Source organism: Magnolia sinica, chromosome 1 (assembly GCF_029962835.1).
Source record: "Magnolia sinica isolate HGM2019 chromosome 1, MsV1, whole genome shotgun sequence".
NCBI lineage: Eukaryota > Viridiplantae > Streptophyta > Magnoliopsida > Magnoliales > Magnoliaceae > Magnolia > Magnolia sinica.
In genome coordinates, this window is record NC_080573.1 from 137,318,322 (window position 1) to 137,337,545 (window position 19,224).

At 40.7% G+C, this 19,224-nt stretch overlaps 1 protein-coding gene across 1 annotated transcript; it reads right to left on the reverse strand.

Annotated features, from left to right (window-relative positions):
- Positions 1 to 1,100: 1,100 nt before the first annotated feature.
- LOC131220126 (linoleate 13S-lipoxygenase 2-1, chloroplastic-like) lies at positions 1,101 to 18,819 on the reverse strand. Its single transcript, XM_058215100.1, has 9 exons — positions 18,387 to 18,819; positions 9,371 to 9,639; positions 8,311 to 8,548; positions 7,826 to 8,146; positions 7,661 to 7,746; positions 7,328 to 7,438; positions 6,868 to 7,169; positions 3,338 to 3,604; positions 1,101 to 2,004 (listed from the first exon to the last, which is right to left on the reverse strand). The coding sequence occupies exons 1-9, from the start codon at positions 18,778 to 18,780 to the stop codon at positions 1,245 to 1,247; spliced, it is 2,748 nt and encodes a 915-aa protein (XP_058071083.1). The 5' UTR covers positions 18,781 to 18,819; the 3' UTR covers positions 1,101 to 1,244.
- Between the last annotated feature and the right edge of the window lie 405 nt (positions 18,820 to 19,224).

Sequence of the window (19,224 nt, forward strand, 5' to 3'; positions counted from 1 at the left end):
AGTATAGCGTTTATGTATGATATCATGAAAATGCACCTTAAAATGCTAAATGGGCAAGGCCAAGCCTGGACTCGGATGATGGGCTTTGGTCTGATACTGACTCGATGAATGAACAAGCTTGGATTTTTGGCTCTGAGCTGGATTCAGGGCAGATAGGTCAACCCGAGCCCAGCCTAAAGCATGCCAGGTCTGGAAGCCAAACAGGCCAGTCCATCCTATTGATGATCCTAGTCGGCATTCTTAATTATCTAATACAACTAAGGGCCTATTTGGCAGAGTTCGTATCATTTTCATTAATCCTAATCATGTAATAGAGATGCCATTTGTTTTGACTGAGGATTAAAAAAACAAAAAAAAAAACTTAATAAATGTTAAATAGTGATATCAAAATCACTATTGGGTTTATTTCCTTTTCATGAGCCATATAACCCATGTTTCATGTGCTAATAAGGCTTATATGTTAGTAGATCATTGGAGGAATATTTTAAAATGAGGCTTTTAGTGTAAGTTATGTGGGGGCTAACATGGAGTAGCGAATTTTGGAGAGAAAGATGGGTTTTCTATTACATGAGGGTTTTAAGGCAGAGGTTTTTATTTATTTATTTAAGACTTGATTCTAGACTCCAAGGTTTTTAAAGAGGTATTTCAAGATTTCTTTTTCTTTAGGTATTAAAGATGCATGAAAAGATTTATTTCCAGTATTGCAATGGTAGATGGTTTGTCTTTTTAAGTTTGAAATCAAGGAGATTTTACTGTATTGTTGAATAAGGTACTCTGTTCTTTGTCTCTTTATAATCTCTCTTTACTATATTAAATTTTCTTTGCTGAATTGTCCTGTGGATATAGCCCAAGCGTTAAACCATGTATATTGTGTGTTCTTGTATGGTTGTGCTTGTTTGGGTTTTTTCTCCATTGTATTCTTTTCATTTATTGATCATGATTCTTGCATATTTCATATGCCATTGGAATCAAAGGGATGTTGGGTTTTGGTGGTGTATTGTTTAGAGTTGATTTAGCCGCATCAAGTTATCTGCGATATATAGTTTTAATGGCTTCAATAACCAACAATCACTAATTTATAATTATGAGATTAACTAAAATGATAGAATTCCCATTTTTATTAGACACCTCTACTCCACCCACTCATCCTTATTGTACCATTCCTACTACAATTCACCAGGAATTCCCATAAATACACATAATCTATACTCTAATTACCGAAGCTGCCACTCCATTTGTCAACTTCAGATGGAGACACTGTTTGGGACTCCCATTCCTGTGACCCCAGCCTCAGAGAATGGCTTCAGTAGCTCGTATGGCATCACTCCAGCTCCAGTCCTATTCCTCAATTTCATATTTATGTTTCTTTTATTAATAATCCCTTCAATCATTCTCATCTGTCCACTGAATTCCTCGAATGCGGCCTTGATCGCCGGATTATCTGTCCATGCTGATTCTGGCAACTCCCCCAGATACTCCTCATCAGGGGAATGAGTAGACAACGCGTCCAAGATCCCGATCACCGTCGCAGCTTGAACCTGTGATGGGAAGCTCTCAAGGAGCATAGACTCAGGCCTCTTCCAGAACCGTTCCAGTTCTTCACCTGACAATTCTTCCGTTGGCATGTTAGTCCGCATGATGGTGGGTCTGTTCGGGAAGTACCCACCGTAGTTGTACTGACCGAAGTTGACTGCAGCGTGGTGGGCTGAGGCAACCCAGATGATGGTGGTCAGGACATGGATCAGATCATCAGTGGTGTCCAAGATGGGCCACCATGGCTCGTCGTTCTTGTCTTCATGGCCTTTGGTTCGAACCTCTGTCCAAAATGCTTGGAGCTCGCGATCTGATGATACCTTGCTGTTGTCTGGGTAGTAGTGGGTCACATAATCGCTGACCCATTGCTTGATGGCTGACCAGATGAGAAGGCCATCGTTGGCGTATGGGTAGTCTTCTATGGTCAACTTTAGGCCATGCTCAGCCGTTGGATCCTCAACTGCCATCCCCCTGGTAATTCAATGACTGTTAGCATAAATCCCACACAGGTGCGAGAAATACATACACACATACACACATCAAGGCTGGAAATGGGACCCACGTGATGAAAGCATATTTACATCCTACGCGTCCATTGGTATGCGCTGGGCCCCGCCTGAGTTTCATAATATTGTTGAAAATGACCTTAGATCTAGACTCTTTAATGAGTGCACATGCCATTGATCTGGACCATCCAAACAATCAACTGCATCTTGGATTGGTCCATAGAGAGGTCCATGGATTAGACAGTCAGGATCATTGGGCTAGAGTGCCTTACAGCCATGATCCATACATGAAATTGTTGAAGCATTAAACGATCAAGACATTAAATGATCAAGACCGTTCGTCCAATGAATGGCCAGGATGCCATGTTGAGTTTGATTCATTTTTTATAGATGGTAAATCCTAAATTTACTTCTTTGGTATAAATTCAATGGTAAAATTGAAGGAAAAAATACACTTAGGTAAGTGTCTTTTCTTCCACACCCGGATCCATAGCTCAATTGGCAGACTGAGTGGAGATACCTCGTTTCAACACTTGAGGTCTTGGCATCAATCCCTAGCTGGGGTGGCTAATATGGAGTGTGTGTACTGACATGAGAAGTGTCAGGCGGAAGTGCAAAACACTGAAACACGCATATCTCGCAAACTAGAATGAGTTATTCGATGTACCGCTACGCTGGGTTACTCACTGCGAATTTTGGAGATTCCATTAAATTGATGGTTGAAAATCCATTTTATTTCGTTTTTACTGTTTATAACAAGTTTTGGTCCAACATAAAAAAGGCTTAGAAAATTTACAAGAACAACATGGTTAGGCCAAATAAGACACTTATTATCTTTGGCCCAAAACCATAAAGTCTAGTGGAAATCATGACAGTGTATAAATAGCAAACTTACTATTTATAGTAAGTCGCAAACTTTTTAGGGAGTTTGAGTTGGAGTCTGATTTTGAAACTACTTTTTAGGTTTGGTATCACCATTTAAAGGATTGTAAATTTGTTTTTATCCATCAATCAATTTATTTCTGATTTTATTAGAATTTATTTCTATATATTTTTTTAATATCTTCTAGTGAATTTTAAGAATATTTGTGAGGAATCGGAAAAGCTTCATGAATTCAGAGTAATTATCCCCTCAGGAAGACAGTGCTCGACCTCATCATGCCCATCCCTGCGTTGTTTTTTATGTGAGTTTTCATAAATGGCCCATTCATTTAGACGGTCAAGAGAGATGTGCATGGTTAATTCCACATGCAGAGTTTTCATTAATGATTACTTTGAAATTTTTGTTCTCTGATTACCTTCTAATCAGATCTGCTGGCAGGGCCTCCATATCAAATCTCCAAAGCTGATCATAGGCAACCGAACTCAATTCCATGCAGTATTTTTTCGGCGAAAAGGATTTCTGGATAATTCCATCACCGTTGATGAGGTCATGGCGAGCGAATGCATTGATCTCCATCGTGTATCGGAAGTGGGGCTGCAGTAGTCTATGAATTGGGTGCATCGTACTTAGTTGCCTATTAGCAGCAATTATGTAAGGCTCGATGCAACAATGAGTTCGTAGCCTGCATCCACTCCAACAGACGGTCCACATGTTAAGCTAATGTAATTTTCTTTTATATATATACACACACACACACGGTCGAGCTCATGGGAGCTTCCCATGAGGTCCAGCTGTGTGGGCCCCACCAGGCGTGTCGAACATCTACCCCATTAGTCAGATGCACCATTCCATTGTGGGCCTAGGGCATAAAAATAAAGTCAATCCGTGACTTGTGTGGGCCATACCACATACGAAAGTTGAGAGGGGTTACCCTCCATTAAAACATTCATAATAATTTGTTGGGCCCACCAAGATGTCGTTCACAAATCCAGCCCATCTATAATTATGTGTGCCGCACTTGGATGAGGGATCAGACAAAGTTTCAGATGCATCCAAATTTTAGGTGGGCCCCACCAAGTGCTTTTATATGTTTTAGGCATGTATTCACATGATTTTAGATGGTAGGGCTCACCTAAGTTCCGTATATGATTGATTTTTTGGATATCCCATAATTTAAAGGGAACCCATCAAATGCATGGTGTTGATGTTCGACATCCATCATGGCGGGGCCCACATAGCTCGACCGCACAGAACCTTTTCCCATATATATATATGGAAAAGGTACTATATGCTCGACCGTATTATACCTTTTATAAGGTCGAGTGCTGGTGGCATGTTATTCCTCGGATGGTGAAAATTTTAAAATTACCAGAAAATTTTATAGGGCCGCAAAGAATTTATGTGCTAGCCTTTCGTTGTTGGAAGATCATGTCCTAAGATTCTGTGTAGGGCACACTATGATGTTTGTGATAAATCCAACCTGTTCATCCGTTTTTCAAAATCATTTTAGGACATGCAACCAAAAATGAGGAGGATCCAAATATTAAATGGGCCACATGAGAGGAAACAGTGGGGATTTAGTGACCACCGTTGAAACATTCATATAGCTACAAAAGTTTTGTATTGGTTTATGTTCGTGGTGTTTTCATTTCATATCAGTGAAAATGACCTTATAAACGGTTTGAATGGAATATAAATACCAAGGTGGAGCCTAGGAAGGTTTCAACAGTAAGCATTCCTTTCTGCACTGTTTCATCTCGTATGGCCCACTTGAATTTTGGATCCTCCTCATTTTGTCTTAAAATGATATCTAAAAATGAATGGACTGGTTGGATTTCACACAAAGATCATAGTGGCCTACGCAGAATCCTTTCCCCAATCTTCATGGGAAAGGCTCTAGTAGGAAATCTGCGTCGCTGGGTTTGGGAAATTGACTGCCTGCAATGGGCCAATGGCAGGTGGTCGGTGTTATGTGGGCCCCACCATGCTGTATGTGTTTCATCTATGTTGTTTATATGTTTTTCTAGATCATTTTATGGTAATGAGACAAAAAATGAGGTATATCCCTATCTTAAATGGACCACATTACAAGAAACTGTGTTGAATGGGCGTCGACCATTAAATTTTTTTCGGGGGCCATAAAAGTTTTGGATCAAGTTGAACTTCTTTTTTTCCTTCATATGGGTTTGTATGACCTAATCAAAAGATTGGATGTCAAATAAACAGTATAGTGGGCTTTAGGATGATTTTAACCGTGAGCATCACTCTCCACACTTTTTTCTATGGTGGGGTCCATTAGAGATTTTGATCTACCTCATTCTTTGGATAATGCCATAATATGATCTCTCAAAATGGATGAACGGTGTGGATATAATACATACATCATGCTGAGACCCACAGAACTTAGTGACGTGACTTCAGCTACTTAACCTCTCATTAGGTAATCCGCGTCCCACTCCGAGACGAAAGCAGATTGGCTGGTATACCACACACCAGCTATATAGCTGGAGTATTAACAACAACAAGTTTTGTGGGTCCCATCATGAGGTATAAGGTATGTGTTATATCCAAAATGTCCATCCATTTGGCAAGCTCGTCTTAAGCCTTGAGCGTAAAGCTAAGACAGATACAAAGATCAAGTAGACCACACTGTAAAAAGCAGCTGAGGATTGAACGTCTACCATTGAAACCCTTTTGGGGTCACAAAAGCTTCCGATCAATATGAAATTTGTTTTTCCTCTTCATCTATGTATTTGTGATCTTATTAACAGATTGGATGGAAAATAAAAGTTATGTATGTCACGCGCCAAACTCAGAAACCGGGTCCACAAAGCTATTTTAAGTGTGGTCCATTTGAGCTTTGGATATCATTCATTTTTTGTTTAATGGTCTAAATTGGTCTCGAAAAATGGATGAAGGGTGTGGATATAATAAATAAATCATTGTGAGGCCATGTAACTTTGATCTCCTTTGAACCGTTTGTGCAACTCGGAGCTCAAGGAGCGTCGGCACTTGTCTTCGACATGTATCTACACTAGCTATATAGCTGGTGTGTAGTACACTAGCCAATCCGCTTCCCTCCAAGATGGAAGGGGATTGCTCAGCTTACTGAGTAAACTGTGTGAGGTCCACCATGATTTATGTATTTTATCTTCTCCGTCCATCCATTTTCCCAGATAATTTTATGGCTTCATCCCAAAAATGAAGTATATACAATGTTCAAATGGACCACACCACATGAAACAGTTGAATTGAACTTCTATTGTTGAAAATTTCTTGGGGGCCACATAAGTTTTGGATCAAGCTTATATTTTTGTTTTCCGTTCATCCATATATGTATGATCTTATGAATAGGTTGGATGACAAATAAACATCACTATGCAGAGGCCATATGAGATGAAACAGTGGGGAATGGAATGCTTACCGTTGAAACCTTCCTAGGCTCCACCTTAGTGTTTATATTCCATCCAAACCATTTATAAGGTCATTTTCACTAAGATGAAATGAAAACATTATGAATATAAACTGATACAAAACTTTTGCAGCCATATAAATGTTTCAGTGGTGGTCACTAAATCTCCACCATTTCCTCTTATGTGGCCTATTTAATTTTTGGATCCTCCTCATTTTTGGTCGCATGCTCTAAAAAGGTTTCAACAGCATGTGCAAGACTTTTGCAAAAAATACAGGAGAGATAAAAATTTTACCATTCGAAGAATAACGTGTCGCCAGCACTCACCTTATGGTAGGTATAATACGGTCGAGTGTATAGTACCTTCTCCCATATATATATATATATATATATATATATATATATATATATATATATATATATATATATATATATATATATAACCCTTGTTTTGATTGGGTATGGGTGCACAAACCCAAATGCGGCCTTAGAAGTAGAAACCGGAGCAGAATGGAAGGTCATGAAACTGTTACCAGTGGGAAATGAGCTGGTGATAGCCGGAGTCATGAGCACAAACGTGTGCCTTGGTGAATTTCCAGAGCCAGGAATTGGTGTTGTGGTGGCCAGGGGTGAACACCTTCTTCCACTGGGGCTGAGTGGGCGAAGGAGGCCGCGTGAGCTCGATGACGATAGGCCGCAGTGTGCCGTCGGGCAAGAGGAAGAAGAGTGTCCGGGACCCATACAAGGTGGTCCCTTCTAGCTCTCTCACCTTGTTCACGTACGGCAAGAGCAAATCATGGTAGTCGATCATGAAGAGCTTCTTACGTTCAAGGGCCTGCACAGATTATAATTGATTGATAGATGATGGCCCCACATGGATGGACCACACTTAAAAGATCACTCTAATTAGTCATTCCTAGCCATCAGTTGAGAGATTTTAAAATTCGAGTTTTCAAAATCCTTCTTTTTGTTTATTTATTTATTTATTTATACCTCATCGGCTGTCATGTGTCCTTTAATTGCGCAGTTAATGTGTTCCTTTGTGATTGCAGACTTGGGTGGGCCATAGATCTTAGGGTCGAGCTTGCTCACGAATGGAAATTCCTGCACATTTTACATGTTCATTTTAGAACATTGACATGCAAGCATGCATCCACATACTAGATTAACCATCAATGCAAAACACGTGTGAGTGACGATGTGCATGTATAAAATCCACGTCACCTATGTTTTGGCCATGATCTGCCATGCATGCACGCATGCGATACATAACACATTATGCATGAATGGATATTTAAGTGCATTGATTAGTATAAGGAAACATACCGTAACTAATTGAATGCTTATGGGATTAAGGCCAGCAAGAGTCTGCCGAGCGAACTCTTCATCCTTCAACCACGAAAACCTGTCTCCTACACAGATCACATACACAAGAAAGGAAATTGAGAGAGAGAGAGAGAGAGAGAGAGAGAGAGAGAGAGAGAGAGATACTCTTAATCATTTGAGGGATGCCAAAACGGAAGAACGCCTCCCCGTACTCTTTTAGACTCTTAAGGGCGCTGAACAGGTCGTCCCAGATACCTTCAGATCCGTCTATAAGTGGGGGTAAGCTCAGCCTTTCATCAAAGAGCGAGTCAATGTCCGTGAAGGATAGGAAGTCTGGGTTTTCCATCATCTTTGTTTCTAGAAATGGCAACGCCGTATGCACCATAGCCATAATTTTCTTATCTCCAAAGTTCTGTGTCTTCACTTCTGAGAACGCCTCGTCCCTCGGCACGTAGAAATTCTCGCTCCTTCTCTCACTCTTAGGATCTGTTCATCACCCATCAAAATAATCACTTCATGCTTCTATTTTTTTTATTTTTATTTTTTTAAATTTAAAAAATCAGTACTGAGTCAACCCCATGTGATCATCTATGAGAACGAAGTGTGTGCACGTACTCAATTGTACAAATTGGATGGATTGATCCACATACCCTTCTCCGATCTAGGCCGTCCAGTCCGGCAACGGCGTGGATAAGGGTGCTCCTTGCCACCTAGGACGGGCCTTACCAAGTCATCGCTCTGATCTGGATCTCCCAAGTCATTGTACACGTCATAGTCGTAGATTCTCTCAAAAGTCTTGCGTTCTCCCTGACCGTCGCCACGTAGGATTTCGAGCTCCTTCTCCCTCATCCGCTTCAGACCACTTGGGGTCTGTGATGGTAAGTATGACTGCACCACACACACGCCACGTCTACAAGTCATGTGAGAAGAATTTTCATACTCTTGCATGAGTATGGATATCCATGGACATACTAACAATCAGGGTACACGTGTAAAGGTGTCAATGGCCCAAAATAGGGCTGGGCCGAACTTTGGCCATGCCTGACTGGCATTGTCCATTGTATCCCCAAGCTCGACTTGAGCCCATAGTGGGCTAAAATAGTTCAGATTAATTGAAATGTTTTGACTGTGCCTGAGACCAAGCCCAGTTCAAACTTGGGCCCAAATGAGAGAGGGAGGCTCTCTCATCGACTGGCCTTACGCTTCAGTCCACATGAGATTATATACTATCTAAGAGGACAAGTTTCCTTGGATAAAGAAAGAGTTGGCAATGAATATAGTATGGGATATTATCATATTAGTAGAGGACCGGGGATATTAGTAAAGTGGTTCATTTAGCTCTCCCCCTCTTTCCTTATGACTTGAACCATGACTTCAATGTTGAAATGACTTCCATGTCGCTAGTTCATTTTAGAACATGAGCTAGAACATTAGGTATATACAAAACATATGTGGGCCACACCACTGGTAACACTCGAGATGGAAATGCTGATGGTCGAAACCTTCCTCGGGCCACCATAATATTTATTGCCATTGAAGTCCTTCACAAGGTGTGACTGTGACTCCCACCATGTCATGATGAAGGGAAAAACGAACACATCAGCCTGATCAATACTTTTGCGACTCTGGTAAGCTTCAGTGGTGGGCGTTCAATGCAAGAAGAAAAAGGAAAGAAAAGAAAAGAAAAGAGATTGAGAGGGAGATAGTAACCTTGTTGGTGAAGAAGATCCTCTGCCCCAGGTGATCATTCTTTCCCTGAACCCATGATTTGCAAGTTACGGTGATTGGCCCACTAGCAAATCCCGTAATGACTATGTCTTCCAAGAACATCTCCTTCTCATGCTTATTCAGCACTAGAACCGCTCCAACTTCACCAAAACTACCCGGCATCTTGAATTGGGCCTCGTATTTCAGTTCATTATCATGTTTGCTCGCCGATCCTTTGATCGACTCTATTGGCTTCTTCTCCGACCCCGTCTCTTCAATAATAACAAGTAAAAACATATATAACAGCGTAGAACATGTTAGGATCCCATTCTACTTGATGGTCTGGATTAAGGTAAATACATACCAAATATACAGTTGCACTGCGCATGCTTACGGATGGTTATAATCCGCACCGTACCAAATAACTCGAACCTACAGGGGCAGCTCAGAAAGAGCACAACGTAACCGTCCACCGTGTGTGCATGGCCAATGAAACACTAGAAAGTGAAATCCCATCCGTTAAAAAGTAAAGTTCTTCCCTAACCTAGAGACCCATTAGTTGAATTAAAACCGGGTCTACTTATAAGTTATGCCACAGCTATTAACACTATCAATAGCTCATGAAACGGCTGGTTTTCCGTTATTTTTTAAAAATGTAGACCACTTGGTCACTGGATCATCTTGATTTTGTGTAATATAAACTTCAATGATGTGGTCCACTTTCTTGAAAGGCTTGGATTTTGTATTTACATGAAACCTTGGCCATTTAAGCAAGGTGGACGGTAACCCTATGCTTAGTGAGGTGAGTTTGAAAACTACTCCATGGTCGGAAGCGGATTGCATGTTACACCGGGCACAGAGATGTAACTGTGTCAGGGCTGTGTAAAGTCTACAGATATGTATGAGACAAATCCAAACTGTTCATTTGTTTTTAAAGACCAAAATAAGACAGGAATCTAAAAATAAGTTAGATCTAAAACACAGGTGGACCACACCAACGAAATAGTGTGCACAGAAGTAACCACCGTTGAAAATTTCTTGGAGATGATCATGATATTTGTATGACATCGAAACCGTTCATAGGGTAGTCACAAATATCATCTTAAAACAAAACTTCTTCAATCCCCACGGTTCCGTGTGATATGCCGCATACGAGTGTTGATACACCTGATTTTTAGAATCTTATCCTCTCGAGATATTGGAAAAGAGATAGAGAGATAAGCACGTGAGCAGTACAAGTGTCATGGGCACAAAATCTGAACGGCCCATGTGATGCAGCACCCATTGAAACCTACTGAGGTCAACTTTTGGCCTGATTCAAAGCTATGGTGGGCTATAGAAAAGATAGACGCAAATCAAGAGAGGAAACGGTTTCTATTTTCCATGGCCCACAGGAGTTTTTCATCAGATTGAAAGTGAGTCCCTAGAGTTTCACGGGCTTCTTCATCATATCAACCGTTTAGATTTTATATCCAAGAAACATGTTAGAAGGTGTGCAGGTGAGCATTTTTCTCTCTCTATGCCTAGTGGTACGGGCAATCTGCGTTCCATAAAATGGACGCAGATTTTCCCGTGAACTTGCCACGGGGAGCTAGATGGGCCTACTATGAAAAGCTCCCTGGGTCCACCATAATGTTTATATGCTATTTTATACCCTTCATTTCTACTTAGATGAATTGAAAATATAAAAATATTAGGTTGACCCCAAATTTCTTGGCCCCACAAATATTTCACCAGTGAAAAATCAATCATCACTATATCCTATTCCTGTCACTTGACCTACTTTTTAGCTTTGGATCTTTGTTCCTTTTGGCCTATGTCCTAGCATTATCTGAAAAAACGGATAAACAACTTAAGTAGATTTTTAACATACATCTCGCCACCAATCTCCCAAGTCCATCCTGGAAGCTTATCCCAAGTCCATTGATAAAAAGAATATGGACATGTGTCCTTGGTCACAGGAATATCTCAGCCTCATGTTATTTGAAGCTATGTGGGGCCCATAGTGATACCCATGACAAATTCACTCTATCTGTCAATTTTGCAAGACCACAATAAGACCGGAGTCTAAAAATGAGGTAGATTGAAAACTCATGTGGGCCATACCATATGAAAGATATATAGGAGATTGAACAACAACCGTTGGAAACTTTGTGGGTTCCAAAGGTTTTGTATGGGGATGATATTTGTGCCTACAGTTTATCTAAACAGAGCTGAGTGATAGTAACCCTATATATGAATGGTTTGAATGACATATAACTATCATAGCCAACTCCATGAAGGCTTCAACTGCGGACATTTTGGTTCCATAGCCTCTTTAGTGTAGCCTACTTGAGTTCTGGATCTGCTTGATTTTTAGATTAACGTCTTATTTTGGTTTTGCAAAACAGATAGATAAAGTGGGTACTAACCCTGTAGGTCCCTAATGGATTGACCTTCGCTTGCAAACACTGAAATTACTTGTACAGACCTGCTGTAACCCCAAGTCTATGTGGCCCACCGGGATGCTTTTCTTATATCCTATCCCTCCATCAGCCATGAGAAGGAGCTGTTGATCCTTGGGCCTCATCAGCCGTAAGAAGGAGGTTCTACACTGCCTGTTTTGGGTCTGCAATACCCAAGACAAATCAGTCGTGGAAGGAGGTCTCGCACTCCCTGTTTTCCCTCTGCCAGGTTTGTTTGATACGTCAGTTGTGGTGGGCCCATAACCCACAGGTCCAGTTTTTTATCAGAAACAGTTTCCAGCAAAAAAAAAAAAAAAAAAAAATCTGCTTTAAAAAACCGATTGAAAAAATCTGTTTTTCAAAAATCAGATTGCAGCAACAATTTGTTATAAAAAAAAAATCAGATTGCAAAAAAATCTGTTTAAAAAATATTCAGATTTTTTCTTTCATCTATATTCTTTTTTAAAAAAAATCAGCCATTTTTAAAAAAATATATAGAAAAGATGGCTAGCACAATCCAGCCGCAGGGTCCTAAGTTGTCAAAGGACAACTATGAAAAATGGTGCATCCAAATGAAGGCATTGTTCGGGTCGCAAGAATTATGGGAAATCATCACGGATGGGTATGAAGAACCCACTATGGAAGAAGAAGCCATCTTCACCAATGAAGAAAAGATCGCTCTAAAAAATCAGAGGAAGAGAGACAATAAAGCTTTGTTTCTCCTCTATCAAGGGTTGGATGAATCCACCTTCGAAAAGATTGCCGAAGCAATATCAAGCAAGAAAGCATGGGATACCCTTGCCACCATCTTCAAGGGTGTAGATCGAGTGAAGCGGATTCGCCTTCAAACATTAAGAGCCGAGTTTGAAGCAACTCACATGAAGGAAGGTGAGAATATTACTGATTATTTTTCACGTTTGCTTGTAATTGTCAATAATTTGAAAAGAAATGGTGAAAAGATTGAAGATGTCCGAGTTATTGAAAAGATACTTCGATCCCTCACAACCAAGTTTGAGCATGTGGTTGTGGCGATCGAAGAATCAAAAGATATTGAGAAACTCTCCATCGAGGAGTTGATGGGATCATTGCACGTTCATGAGCAATGAATGCATAAGAATGTCAACACCATGCCGATGGAACAAGCTTTAGAGTCAATATTGACTCTGAATAATAACAATGGTGGACGTGGAAGTTCACAACGTGGTGGACGTTTTGCTAACAATTGCACAAGAGGCAGAGGGCGCGGATACCAACAAAGCCATGGCCAAAACCAGCAGAAAAATACCAATTTCCGTGGAAGAGGAAATGGTAGAGGTAGATCTATGCATGGACGAGGAAGTACAAAGAACATCCAATGCTACAATTGCAACAAGCTTGGCCACTATGCATCTGATTGTTGGAGCAAGCCGGTGACTCAAGACGAGCTATCCAACTATGCCGAAGCATCAAGCCATGAACAAGAAAGCTCCACACTTCTCCTTGCACAAGAGAAAGGTAGTGATCAGCATGATGTATGGTATCTCGACACGGGTGCAAGTAATCACATATGCGGCGACAAGAAACTCTTTGTGGAACTCACAGAAGGAGTTCATGGCAATGTAAAGTTTGGAGACTCATCAAAAACACCTATGAAAGGTAAAGGTAAAATCCAAATCTTTCAGAAAAATGGTGTTCCAAACTATATCTCCAATGTGTAGTATGTGCCTAACATGAAAAGTAACATACTGAGTCTCGGACAACTCCTCGAAAAAAAGTATGTCATACACATAGAGAACTCTTCTCTTTCCATTAGAGATATGCATGGACGTTTGATTGTAAAAGTCCAGATGGCGAAGAACCGTATGTTTCCTCTCCATATAAACATAATGCTTGAGAAGTGTTTTTATGGAAAAGCAAAGAATGATTTCTGGATGTGGCATCTTCGCTTTGGCCATCTAAATTTCAGTGGCCTGAAACTTCTGTCCTCATCAAGCATGGTACATGGTTTGCCTACTATTGAAGCTCCAGAATATGTGTGTGAGGCGTGCACACTTGGAAAACAACAAAGGAACTCCTTTCCGAGTGGAGTATCCCGAAGAGCAAGAGAATCGTTGTAGTTGGTTCACACTGACATCTGTGGACCATTAGATCCAATCTCTCTTGGAGGAAATAAATACTTTATTACCTTCATTGACAATTTCAGTAGAAAATTATGGGTATATGTAATCAAAGAGAAGTCTGCTGCTTTTACTATTTTTAAAAATTTTAAGGCCCTTGTTGAAAAAGAAAGTGGTCTTAAAATCAAAACTCTTCGATCTGACAGAGGTGGGGAGTACACCTCAAATATTTTTCAAGAATATTGCAGGGAACATGGTATTAAGCAACAACATACCGCAGCGTACACGCCACAACAAAATGGAATTGCGGAACGGAAGAATCGCACCATCCTCGATATGACGAGGACCATGCTGAAGGAGAAAAGTCTGCCAAAGAATTTCTGGGCAGAGGCAGTTGCATGTACTGCCTATCTGCTCAATAGGTGTCCGACTAAGAGTGTCAGATTCCAGACACCGCAAGAAGCATGGAGTGGATACAAACCGAGCGTGGCACACCTTAAGATCTATGGGTGTGTTGCCTACGCTCAAGTTCCAGAAGCAAGAAGGAAAAAGCTTGATGATCGTGGCGAGAAGTGCATCTTCATCGGCTACAGCGAAGAGTCAAAGGCATACAAGCTCTACAACCCACTAACCAATAAGCTGGTGGTGAGTAGAGATGTGGTATTTTGTGAGGAAGAAACATGGAAATGGAACGAGGGAAACTCAGCCAAAGAAAAGCAAGTCGAGGTCGAAGAATATGAAGAAGAGAGATATGAGAAGCAAGAGCAGACACCCACATCACCCCCTTCGGATCACAGAAGTCCAGGAGTACGCTCCATCTCTCCTGGAAGTACTTCATCAAATCAGAATTCATCCAGCACATCTTCATCCGATTCTCCTTCACCCTTGGCTCCCATTAAAATGAAAAGCCTCAACGACATCTATGCAGAAACCGAGGAAGTGAATTTACTCTGCCTGTATGCGGACCATGAGCCTCTCACATTCGAGGAGGCTGTGAATGAAGAATGTTGGAGAAAGGCTATGGAAGAAGAGATTCATGCCATCGAGAAGAATCGAACATGCGAGTTGACCTCACTTCCCAAAAGCCAGAAGACCATTGGTCTCAAATGGGTGTACAAAATCAAGTGAAATGCCGATGGTAAGATCGAATGATATAAGGCAAGGCTCGTAGCAAAAGGCTACAAATAGAAATATGGGGTAGACTATGAAGAAGTTTTCGCCCCAGTTGCTCGCCTTGACACTGTAAGAATGATTATCTCCCTTGCAGCTCATCACAGTTGGATGATCTACCAACTGGATGTGAAATCTGCATTCCTAAATGGGGTACTCAAAGAAGAAATATACGTTGACCCTGAAGGCTTTGTCATGCAAGGAGGAACACAAGGTGTATCGGAAGAAAGCCCTGTATGGGTTGAAGCAAGCTCCCGTGCTTGGAATGCACGGATTGACGGTTATCTTCAAGAGAATGGCTTCACAAATGTCCGTATGAGCATGCATCTACACAAAGAAGAATGCCCGTGGTGATATCCTTATCACTTGTTTATATGTTAATGATCTCTGTTCATTGGGAACAACCAGACGATGTTTGAAGAATTCAAGCAGGCTATGTTCAAAGAGTTTGAGATGACTCTGATGGTGGATTGATGTATTTCTTCTTGGGTATTGAAGTAAAGCAACAAGTCGATGGCATTTACATATCCCGAAGAAGTACACAAAAGAACTTCTTGAGAAGTTTCGGATGATCGACTGTAAAGCCGTAAATATACCTGTAACAACAGGCCTGAAGCTCACAAGAGATGGAGAAGGAAGAAACGTCGACTCAACCCTATTTAAGAGCCTAATCGGAAGCTTAAGATACCTCACAATCACTAGGCCAGATATAGTCTACAGTGTTGGGCTTCTAAGCCGGTATGTGGAAGCCACAATGGCTAACTGCAAAACGAGTACTGAGGTAAATCAAAGGGACTATTGAATTCGGTCTCTTTTATCCATACGAAGATGAAACGATGTTGTATGGATACTCTGATAGAGATTGGGGTGGTGACCAAAATGAAAGAAAAAGTACCACAGGCTATGCTTTCTATCTTGGGTCGACGGCATTCACATGGAATCAAAGAAGCAGAGTGTGGTCACCCTGTCCACATGTGAAGTAGAGTACGTAGCAGCTTCATCCACCGTATGTGAGGCGATCTCGCTAAGGAATCTGCTAAAGGAGTGAAGCATCTACAGGAGGAATCCACTTTGTTATATATGTGGACAACAAGTCGGCAATCGAACTTGCCAAAAATCCGAATGGCATGGAAGGAGCAAGCACATCGACACAAGATATCACTTTCTTAGAGATCAAGTAAAGCAGAAATTGGTAAAGCTGGAATACTGTCACACCACTGAGCAAGTGGCAGATATCTTCACCAAAGCATTGCCAACTGACACATTCAGGAGACTTAGATCAATGCTTGGAATGAAGCCGGTTTTGGTTTGAAGGGGAGTGTTAGATACGGTGATATCTGCAAATCCAAAAACCGTGTGCAGCAAGCTGTTAGATTAGATTTTTTTTCTTCTAAGATCAGATTGCTAGCTATGTAGATTTCTTTCTAGATTTCTCTGGATTATTTCTTCTTTATTTAGCTACCCCTAGGATGAATCTAGACAGGGATAGTTTAGTAATTTCACACAATAAGAAAGCCTATAAATAGGCAGCAGTGTAATACGATTTTCTCATTCCAAAAGGCAGTTGCTGTTCTCTCTTCTTCTTCTTCTTCCAAAAGTTGCTGATTTTTGTTTCATGGTGGCTGCAGCCACACGTCAGCAGGATTCCAAAGGTTTTGTATGGGGATGATATTTGTGCCTACAGTTTATCTAAACAGAGCTGAGTGATAGTAACCCTATATATGAATGGTTTGAATGACATATAACTATCATAGCCAACTCCATGAAGGCTTCAACTGCGGACATTTTGGTTCCATAGCCTCTTTAGTGTAGCCTACTTGAGTTCTGGATCTGCTTGATTTTTAGATTAACGTCTTATTTTGGTTTTGCAAAACAGATAGATAAAGTGGGTACTAACCCTGTAGGTCCCTAATGGATTGACCTTCGCTTGCAAACACTGAAATTACTTGTACAGACCTGCTGTAACCCCAAGTCTATGTGGCCCACCGGGATGCTTTTCTTATATCCTATCCCTCCATCCGTTTCTCCCCCTCATTTTAGGACGTGTCCAAACATGAGGAAGATCCAAAATCAAGTGGTCCACACCACAAGAAACAGTGGTGTTCTTGTCTTCCCTTTATTTAGATGGGAATCACCTTATTAAGGTGATGGATGGCATATAAAGATTACAGTGGGTCTCAGAAAAGTTTGAACAGGGAGTATTTTTTAAAAAAAAATCTCTACAGTTTATTGTGGCATGGCCCACTTGATTTTTGGATCTTCCCCATGTTTGCATTCAAGTTTTAAAATGAACTGTAGAAATGGATGGACAGGGTGGATATGAAAGAAACATCAGGGTAGGCGCACCACAGGCCTTTTCGTGTTTACAGCAGATTGCCGTGATCCAGTGACCCGGGGAGAGGAAGTTCCTGTAGTCAGAAGCTATGTGGGGCATAGAGATACGTATAACAAATCTTGTCTGTCCATCAATTTTGCATGAAAATGCTAGGACAGGATTCTAAAAATAGGCAGATCCAAAACTTATGTGTGCCATACCACATGAAACGGTGGGGATTGAACGCCCACCATTGGAAACTTTGTAGGGCCACGTAAGTTTTGTATTAGGATGATATTTGTGCCTAGAGTGTATCTGAGTGATAATAACCGTATGAACGGATTGGATAGAATATAAACTTCATGGCTGGCTTTAGTGGACGCAGGGAAATGTGAATAGTGAGGTCCTGTGGGTCCGCTTAGCATACCACCCCACCAATCACATCTCACCAAGTCACCACACCACTGCAAGCCTGTACCCAATCATTGTCCAAACATAAGGTTGATACCAATAAAATAAAATGGACTAAACTCACCTGAGTTGACTTGATCAGGAAAAACTTAAAAATGAAAAAAAAAAAAAAAACTCAACATTATGCATATGTTATTTATATATTTTTAATTATTAAATACTACTAAAAGAACTTACCAAAAGTCATACAAGGTTTCCATAAATTCAAACATGACTGTGTGTCCAGTCAAGTCGGAGTTTCCATGTTCTTTTAATTTTTATATATAAATATTATTGTTGACATTTGAAAGTAATTTCTCCAAAATTCAGCTCAAATTAACCAAGTAATGAAGATGAAAATGTTTTCCATTTATGCTATAAAAATTAAAACAGCTTCAGATGGATTAATATAAAGTTGTCAACATTAGTTTAAAACAAGTTTTATTTCAGTTTTTGCCTTTCCTCTTTAAAATTAGTAAAATGGAATTTATTGAAGAAAAGAAGATATGTTTTTCTAATATCTTCTTCTCTGTAATTCTACTTACTTGGATCGAGCTCGGAGCTGACAAGCTCAAGTTGAAGCGTTTTGGTTAACACATCAGTAATATCTTTGTTATCTTTCAAACCACTGTCTGTTAGTTTCAAAGTGACGACAGCCTTAACTGAGACCATTTTCTCTACGATGCTTACGATTGCTTTCTCTTTGGTCTCTAACACTGATTTCTCTGTGGTGTCTAAGATTGCTTTCTCTTCAGTAATTATGATTTGATGGGCGTTGTTTGAAACTGCGAAAACTCGGCCATTCATTGCATTTCGGCGAGGTAGTCTGGATAGCGATCGGACGGAGATTGTGGGGCTTCCTTGGCCAGGAATTAAGAACCTGGGCAAGGCCATGATTGAGGGAGCATGGTGGGATTGATACAGCTGGGGCATTACCATCTTGGCTAATGTTGGAAAGAAAGGGTGTGAGTTGCAGCTGATCTATCCATACACCCGCTTTTATAGAGGAAGGATTCTGTTCCGGAACTGAAAAAAAAAAAAGAAGAAAAAAGGTACGTACATTAGTTTCACGTGAAAACTGGGTGAATGGAAATGAGCTTTGCTAAGCTTAAACTCGTGTACAAATCAGCTAATGCACGGAAACGGATCGGCTACTCCCCCTGCCAGCAGCCCCGTCGCTGGTGGTTGGTTCTCTGTGGGCGCCACCATGATGTATATGTTTCATCCATTCTGTTCATCCATTTTTACAGTTCATTTTAGGACTGTATTGCAAAAATTAGAAGGACATAAATCTCAGGTGGACCACACCACAGGAAAACAATAGTGATTGGATATCCACCATTAAAATCCTCCTAAGGCCCACTGTACTGTTTATTTGATATC